Here is a 9275-nt window from a genome sequence, read left to right as displayed (position 1 = left end):
AATAAATCCCTCCTGAAAAGATAGGAAACTCCCTCTTCATTCTAAGCCAGCATATTCAGCATCAACACTTTCATCTCTAAATTAAAACAACCAGGTGCATCTTCATTCCATCCCTCACCCCATTTTCTCCTCTCTAAAGCTTCCGTTCTCCTTTTTGATCAACAAAGGGCTAGTAAGAATTAACAAAAAATACCCGGGTGCCTTGACTTAATGACTGTAACGATGTCCATTGGCAGTTATGGACATATAAAACCTGCAGCCTGAAAAACACATCTACTCCCCATATCTACTCTTTTGTATAATCATTCTCGTGAGTTACTAATGTGGCTGTGTGAGCAAAAGATCCTCACACTCCTTGTGCCCTTTTGCCTCATTGTGTACTCTCTGATGGGGTTTGAGGTAGTTTGGCTAGGAAAAGTGCATTCTTCGCACCAAAGAATTGTAGGATTTCCCTTCTGTGACTATCTGATGTTCCTGGTGAAAGATAAGGACTTTCTGAGGCATTTTTAGCTGTGATTTACAATGAAAATGTCCCTCATGCTCTGCACATTTGTAAGGCCACTCTCTGGTGTGATTTGGGGAGTGCATGCAAAGTTCTGGAGGTTGGGCAAAACATTTCCCACACTCCAGTCATGTGTTTTTTTTCCTGGTGTGGATTCGCTGATGCTTCGAAAGATTACTTTTCTGAGAAAAACATTTATTGCACTCTGAGCATTTATGGGGCTTCTCTCCTGTATGGATTCGGCTGTGTATTCTAAGGGAAGATGAATTAGCAAATGCTTTCCCACAGTCCAAACATTTGTTTTCCTCCATGTGAATTTTCACATGACTTCTAAGGTCTGATGAAGTACGATAAAATCTTCCACATTCACTGCACTGATATGGCTTCTCCCCTGTGTGGGTTTTACGGTGTCTCCAAAGTACTTGCTTATAAGCAAAAGATTTTCCACATTCTAGGCATCTGTAGGGCTTCTCTCCTGTGTGGACCCTCTGATGGGTTCCAAGGTGTTGTTTTTGGGAAAAGCATTTCCCACACTCCCCACATTTGAAGGGTTTCTCCCCAGTGTGGCTTCTCTGATGAATCTGAACTTCGGCTAGGTAAATGAAACTTTTCCCACACTCCCCACATTTGAAGAGCTTCTCCCGTGTGTGGTTTCTCTCATGCCTCTCAACATCACTTTGTGCAAGAAAGCCTTTCCCACACTTTCTACACTTATAGGGTTTTTCTCCTTTGTGTCTCGTCTGATGTTTCCGAACAACAGAAGAACGCACAAATCTTTTCCCACATTCTGGACATTCGTAGGGTTTCTCTCCAGTGTGAATTCTCTGATGTCGGATCAGGCACGACTTACTGCTAAAATATTTCCCGCATTCGAGGCATTTTTCATTTTTCTCCCCTGTGTGTGTTTTCCAATGACGCCGAAGACCTGAACTCTGGGTGAAACATTTTCCACACTCAAAGCACTTGTATGATTTTATTCCTGCATGGATCTTCTCATGGGAACAAAGACCTGAACTCTGGGTGAAACATTTTCCACACTCAAAGCACTTGTAAGATTTTATTCCTGCATGGATCTTCTCATGGGCCCAAAGATTTGAGCTCTGAGAAAAGCTCTTCCCACATTCCCAACACTTGTAAGGTTTCTCCCCTGTGTGGATTGTCTCGTGGTTTCTGAGATGGGCTTTTATACGGAAAAACTTCCCACATTCCAGACACTGATAAGGTTTCTCTCTGGTATGGATTTTCTGATGTGTAAGAAGGCTTGACTTTAGTCCAAAGCATAAGTCACATTCCTCACATTTATAGGGTTTTAGTGTTGGGGGGTTCCTGAGATCTTTGGAGTTTTTCCCAGAGAAGGATTTCTCACCCTCCAAACCTTGACTGGATCCACTTCCCACATGGACCTTCCTGTGGGTCAAAAGGAGGGACCTGCGAGCAAAGGATTTCCCACACTCGGAGCATTTGTGGGTTTTTTGGTGGTTTTTCGGAGTGCTTCTTGTGTCTGATGGGGGATGCAAGAGTTTCCCACGCTCCATGCCTTCTGGCAGGTTCTGCTTTGCGCTGAGCTTCTGTTGTCTGTTGACTCGGAGGTAAATCTTTGGTCACAATCTTCTATCCACTGTTAGAACGGAAAAGAAGTGGAGATTAATATTTATTTTTGCAAAAGGAAGAGAATCACAAAATCTTGCCTTGGGACGGGAGGTAAAGGTCTTCCAGTCTGACCCTCTTCCTTGCCCAGGGGTCTGCAGTGCACCCTAGACAAATATCTGGCCTGAGGAAGCCCCCACATCTCCTAAGAGGCAAACCCTTCTGTTATTTACTTAGTCCAGCCTTTCCTCCTTGGTTCTTATCCTACGGCAAGAACCATTTCTGGGTTGCAGTCATTAAGTGATCTCGAGGGATCTTAAGTGGATGGGCGCCAGACAAGGGCCGCTGGGTGGCCCCAGGGGTGGCTAAGGACCCAGGGACCTCCTGCCACAGGATTCTCATGGGTTGGGAAAATGCTCAAGTGGGATCCAAAGCTGGAAGCCTGAACTGAACCAGCCCAGCCGTACAAAGCAGCCTTGATTGACAGCAATGTTGGGGCCGGCCTTAAGTGGAGGCCTGGGGCTTCAGCGCTCTCAGCCAGCTGCCACTGACCTAGCCTGGCCTTCAGCCCAGTGTCACTGCTGCCATGGAGAAATGTGGCCTTAAACTCCAGATCGGTGGTTCTGCACCATTCTCCAAGCCGCATGTTCCACACCGTTTCCAAGCAACGTGTCCCAAAAGCCCCTGTAAGCTTCTCCAGGACCCCCTTAAGTCAAACGCGGCCTGTGCCAGAACTCACACGGCCTCCTCTGTAAGGAGATCCATGCGTCTTACCTGGCACTTCCTCCCCCCTAATGACCCCTGAGATCACTTAAGCACCACGCCAGAGAGAGCAGAATTGCAAGTCTTGAGGAAAGTGGTGAGGGCACGTCTCACGTAATGACCAGGCCGCTCAACAAGCGAGGTACCAATCCCAATGGCGGTCGTAAGTCGAGGACTACCTACAGGCAACGCAAAAGGTTACGGCATCACACAAGCCAAAGAGGAGGAAAGAGAGTTGAGGTTAATGCAAACAAACTCATTTCTTCTCCCCTTTTCTTGCTTTTTTCTGCACTTAGGAACTCTACCCCACCATGGCCTCCTTGATCCTGGCTTCCTCGTGACCCATTGCTTCTCCTTGCATGGACCCACAGCTGACTTTTGAACACCATTTGTCGGCTGTGAACAGGGGGGCATTTGCCCAGGTTCGCCTGGTGCACCCTACCTGAACCGGGAGGCACTCACAACAGTCACTCGTGCCCTTGTGACCTCTAGGCTGGAATACTGCAATGTGCTCTACATGGGGCTGCCCTTGAAGAGTATTTGGCGACTTCAGCTGGTCCAGAATGCGGCCACGCGAGCGATCGTGGTGCACCCCGTTTCACCCACGTAACACCTATCCTCCACAAGCTGCACTGGCTGCCTGTTGATCTCCGAGTGCGCTTCAAGGTGCTACTTGTCACCTACAAAGCCCTGCATGGTATTGGATCTGGGTACTTGAGAGACCGCCTACTGCCAATTACCTCCACTAGGCCGATACGATCCCATAGATTAGGCCTCCTCCGAATTCCATCAGCCGGCCAATGTCGGCTGGCAACTACCCGGAGGAGAGCCTTCTCGGTGGCTGCTCCGACCCTCTGGAATGAACTCCCCGTGGAGATTCGTACCCTCACCACCCTCCAGACCTTCCGCGTAGCCCTTAAGTCCTGGCTGTCCCAACAGGCCTGGGGCTAAAGATTTCAACCCCACTTGAATTGTATGACTCTTGTGTTTTTAATGATGTATCGTTTTTGTGTCTGTGACTTGTTTGTCCTCCCTCCCCTTGAGTTGTGAGCCGCCCTGAGTCCCCCCAGGGAAAAGGGCGGCATACAAATAAAGCATCTCAATCTCAATCTGTTTCACAGCTGAGCCTCTTGATAGGATTATACTTTCCTTTGGTCTGTTTATTTATTGGATGAATTTGCCACCCATTTTGGCAAGTGGATGCTTTACGTGGCTCCCTCTCCCCCCCGTGCGTTCTCTATCCGGATGGGGGAGAGGGAGGCCAACCAATTCCCTGGGCCACCTCAGGCCACTTAGGTGTGTGTGTTTGTGTGTTAAAAAGGAGAGCTTAGTCAGGCCATCCTGGAAAAGACTCAGGCCCTAACAAGGAGATGAACAATTTTACAAGGTTTGGGACTTGTTCGATCAATGGTTAGATAAAAAAATCTTGGTAATGGAAAATATTGGAGAACTTTTTATATTTTAAGAATAATAGAACGATATATGCGGTAACTTAAGGGTTTAGCACTGTTAAACAGATTAGAACGATGTAAAGGAATGATGTTGTATGATTTCAATATATAGAATATTCTGTTTAAAATGCAGAAATAATAATTGGAGTTGAACTATTGATGCAAAATGAGGTTGTATGTATGAATTCAATGCTTAGACCAGTAGACATGGGTTCTAAATTTGTTTCACAATTTAACAACTACTTTTAATCATACGTTTTGATTTGCATTCCACACAGTGCTTTTTTCCCTCCTCTTTTCCCTTTTATTACAAACACCAAAAACAATGCTGCATTAGGTGCCAATTTTTATTAAGTGTCACCATCAAAACAAAATTCCTTTTCCTGCCCTTCTTCTTCTTTACCTTTCTTATAGTATTTCACTATATCAAGGATCTCTTTTTCCCTTTTTTATTTTCTCCTTATTCTTCCTTTACTTATTTCTTCCTTTTATAAGATAAGAAAACTTAATTTATGAGCCAGACTAAACACTGCTTACTCGCCTCCTTTATTTTATCCCCTTTTCTCTATTTTTCTTCCCTTTTTTTTGTTAATTTTTTTTTATCTTTTCCTTTTTATCTCCTTTTTTTTACCTTCCTTAGGGCAATGTACAAAAGTAAGGCTGAGCTAGTTAGCCCACTTATTATTATTAGCCAATAACAATTCTCTCCTGCCTATAACTTTTCTTTCTCCTATTTTGCAACTGCTCTGCTCCGCTTTATTTTATAAGATAACAAAACTTATCTGCCTGTCCCTGCTATCAGTTTCCACTCCCCCCCCCTTCCTCTTCCCACGTGTTTGCTTGTTTGCGTGCCCACGCATGTTGGTTTATTGATGTGCACGCTTGCCCACTCACTCAAAAGGACCTCCAAAGTTCCTACTGCCCACCTGGAATCCCAAAACGCGGTAGGGACCAGGTTGACGACCCATGGCTTAGATTAACTTGTTTAAAATTAAGGCCTTGTGGGCACCAGCTTCTCCCAGCCAGTAGCTGCTTTCCAAGACCAGCCTCGAAACTCCCTTTGGGAAACCCCCACCAAGAAGCGGCTGCACCACCACGCCCCCTCCTGGCCAAATGGGGAAAATAATGAACTTAAACAAATTCTGCCTGGCTTTTAAAAACAGAAGCAAACATTAGCAGAAAAACAAAAGATTTCGTTGTTCGCCTTTTAAGCGGATCCCGAAGAAAAAAGGATCTTTCTTTGCAAGCAAGCCGAAGAGCGGGATCTGCAGCTCCCTTCCTCCTGGCGGGGATTGGGGGGGGGGGGGAAATCTTCTGGCTGGAAGCCGGAGGGAGAGCAGGCTCACCTGCACCGACTGTGATCCAGGAGCCTCTCCCGAGGGATCCAGCGCCGATCCTCCAAGGAAGAAGCGGGACACGCGGAGGGAAGCAGAGTTCCAGCAAAGATTGGATGGGGAGGGGGCGTGGCTCGTCCTCTCCTGTCGAGCTCCGCCCCCGCCCTGAAGCCCCGCCCCTTAACCGCCTCCTCTCCTTGCCTTTCACCCCCAATCTCCCCACCCAACCAGGACCACGTGCTCCGAAGCTTCCTCTGATCCTCGCGTGGGTGTCCGTGTCCAGCGTTCCTCTGACCATGGGCAGAGTGTCCCGTTCTGCACGCTGGAAGCGGGGCTGCCTCTCCTCCTTCGGTGTGTTTGTGTGTTGTTTTAATGAGCCCAAACACTTCCCTCCCCGCCCATTTTTTTCCCTTCGGGAACTCCGTTCAAAGTTCCAGTAACTTCTAGCAGCAACACAGAGTTGCCTTTTCCTGCCTGCCGAAAGACTTTATGGCTGTTTCCTCCTAAGTGGATAAGAAATCTTTCATTTTCCTCCCAGGAGCTTTTCGTTCAGTGACCGTCACACCTTACAGTCATCTGCAACAGCCGCTGGGGCAGAGGTTACGGGATGACCCTCCCTCCTGAGAACTTAAATGGGAGGAGGGGTCTTTGAGTGAGGGGGGGGTTTCTATAGAGACTCACATTCTTGGGTGGGTCAGCTGCCAATCACCAGAGCCCTGGGGGGGGGGCAGGAAAGAGGAGAGTTTGGGGGAGCAGCCAAGGTCTCAAGCTTCTTCCCAAGAAGGCAACACAACAGGGAAAGAAGCCTGAAAATATGCTCAGCCCCTGCAAAATGGGAATGGTTTTATTTATTTTTATTTATATCCGCCTTTTATTATTTTTACAAATAACTTGCTCAACTTTTGCAAGAAGCCACTGAAGAAAGGGAGACAAACCACTCTAAAAGTTATAATTAACCCAGATTGTGATGGTTACAATCTGCCAGGAAGTGGGACCCCGGAAGTGGGACTTGTCTGGAGCAGGCCCTGCCCTGCCCTGGGAAGACCCTTTCCCGCGTGGCACGACAAAACCGCGCTAGTCAAAAGAGCGCCAACAAATACGCGTCGACAAGTACGCGTCGTCATTAGCACGTCCACATTACCGCGTCGATATCAGCATGACAGCAGCGCGAAAAACTGAATGCTTTGAATTAACGTTTGTTTTAAGCGCAGTAAAAATTAACGTTTGTTTTAAATGTAAAATGCAGCTTTTGAATGTTTTGAAACAGTGAAATTTAAATAAAAGTTTATTTTGTTGCATCAAATCAGTTTTGTTGACTAGTTTTATTATTATTTATTTATTATTTATTATTAAGTTTATTATGTCACTAAATAAGTTAGGTTTAGGGGTTTTGTTTAGGGTTTAGGACTAGTTTTATTATTTATTTATTTATTTATTATTATTTATTATTAAGTTTATTATGTCACTAAATAAGTTAGGTTTAGGGGTTAGGTTTAGGGTTAGGATTAGGTTTAGGATTATGGTTAGGGTTAGATTTAGGGTTAGATTTAGTATTAGGTTTAGGGTTAGGTTTAGGATTAGTTGCAATGTGCGCGCGATTCTTTGACAGTTGACAGCTGCAAAATGTTAGCGCGATTGCGTCTGTGTGATGACGCCGCGCTAGCGTCGCATTTTGTTGATACATAGCTTGGAAAGGCGCAGATTTGCCCTCCGCCCTTATGTCAGCGCGGTAAGGTCGATTTCCTCCAGCGATTCGGATGGCGCTGATTAGCCCTTCGCGCTTATGTCTCCGCGGAGAAGGGCTTTGCGATATTGTGGTGGAACCCTTTCCCGGGGGATCCTGCAGGCCCCCTCCCTTCTGGCCTTCCGGGAAAGATGCAGGACAGTGATGGCTAACTTTTTTTGGCTCGGGTATCGAAAGGGTTCAATGCCCCCTGTGCCCCTCACGCATGGCAACCCCCGTGAATGCGTGCATGACATACTGCTCAGCCCTGCAAAATGGGAATGGTTATATATATATATGTTGTATTTGTGCTGATAAATAAATAAAGGGAGACTAGTATAGATCTATTTCAAGCTATTTAGCTCTCATCAGCTAGCCATACCCTTACTGGGAATCGAACCTGTGCTGTATTCCATCTTAGGCAGATGTGTTAACCACTGAGCCACAGAGCTCGACTCCTTATCAGCCAAGCCAGGGTGAAAGGTATCTGTTTTAGATTTACAACCCCCGGTATGCCCAAATATGGGAGGAAGATCACTACTTCCATTCTCTGTCCTTCGGCTCGTCACAAGAGACCATCCAGACAGAAACCCAATATTTTTATTATATCCGCCTTTCTTATTTTTACAAATAACTCAAAGAAGGGAACATATCTCACACGTCTTCTCTTCCTCTTGTTTTCCTCGCAACCACCCTGTGAGGTGGGCTAGGCTGAGAGAGCAACTGGCCCAAAGTGGCCCAAGCTGGCTTTCATGGCTAATGCAGGGCCCTAACCATTAGGCAATACTGGTTGGGAATGGTGATTTTTAAAGATGGGGGGACTTCAGTTCCCAGAATTCATATTGACTGGGGGATTCTGGAAGTGGAAATCCACACCTCTTAAAAAGTTGTCAAGATTGAGAAACACAGATATTGACGTAGACATGCATGTACCAGTATCCGTGTAGACACACATGCATTTTTAAGGATAATGAATCTTTATGAAAATTATCCAACTGATGGTTTTATTTTTGTTGTGAGCCCCCCCCCCCCCCCCCGGGCTGTGTTTCACAAGAGAGGCGGCCATAGAATGAAATGACTGTCTTCCCACCAAGGCAAATCATTCACTCTGCTGGGTGATATTGGTGGTTCCTAAATTCGATAATAAAAATCAATATGTACAGGTGATCCTCAACTTATGGTTGTCTGCCCATTATGGACCTCCGTCATAAAGGACCTTTTGTGGATGGGCTCTCTTGTACCTTTCAAAGGGTTGCAGCTGGATGGCTGCCTCTGCCCTCCAGCTGTGCCTGATGGGCTCTGGGCTGAAAGGGGGGACGACCCAAACTCAGCTTCTCCCACTTGAGCTCAGAAGGGAAGAAAGGACAGAGAATCCCACACAGGAGGGGCCACAAATAATGAAACCCCCTTTTTGGCAGGAGGAGCTGAAGGCTCGTAAATGCACGAGGGGTCTATGCGAAGGAATTAGCAGCATAAAATGGCAGAAGGACCCCATTTTCCTACGTTCAGTTGGCCTTCTTCCTAGAGAACCTGAAATCCATAAGGAGAAAGAGCCTCCATCAGATGTGAGGAGCATCCGGGTACCAGGCGCTTGTGGGGAACCAGGTGTCCGGATCAAGGGGCTCACAGGGGCCTCGTCATGTGCTTGGAGGGAGCGGGAAGATGCCAGAAGCCCCACTGAAGTAGCCAATAGGAGTCTGGCAGATCCAACATTCGGAGGACATCAACAACTACAGTGCATGGACTGCACAGCACGGCACCATCTGACGGCCATCTTGACTCAGTCCATGCTCTAAAAAGACTCTTCTTCATTATTTTGAACAATACTTTTTATTAAGGGTTACCATGTTTTTCGGACTATAAGACGCAACAGAGTATAAGATGCATCAAGGTTTTGAAGAAGTAAATTAAAAAAA

At 46.4% G+C, this 9275-nt stretch overlaps 1 protein-coding gene across 1 annotated transcript in view; it reads right to left on the bottom strand.

The window, feature by feature from the left end:
• LOC106553938 (uncharacterized) overlaps positions 1 to 9275 on the bottom strand; it is a 50029-nt gene continuing 40754 nt past the window's right edge. Inside the window, exon 3 of the mRNA XM_087711777.1 lies at positions 1 to 1973. Within this exon, the coding sequence (XP_087567903.1) occupies positions 631 to 1973 (1343 nt within the window). The 3' untranslated portion in view covers positions 1 to 630. The remainder of the gene's footprint in view (positions 1974 to 9275) is intronic.

Source organism: Thamnophis sirtalis, unplaced genomic scaffold (assembly GCF_051295495.1).
Source record: "Thamnophis sirtalis isolate CommonGarterSnake01/CBP01778 unplaced genomic scaffold, rThaSir2_p1.2 scaffold_3, whole genome shotgun sequence".
In the NCBI taxonomy this organism is placed as follows: domain Eukaryota; kingdom Metazoa; phylum Chordata; class Lepidosauria; order Squamata; family Natricidae; genus Thamnophis; species Thamnophis sirtalis.
This window is presented reverse-complemented; position numbering and strand designations above follow the sequence as displayed.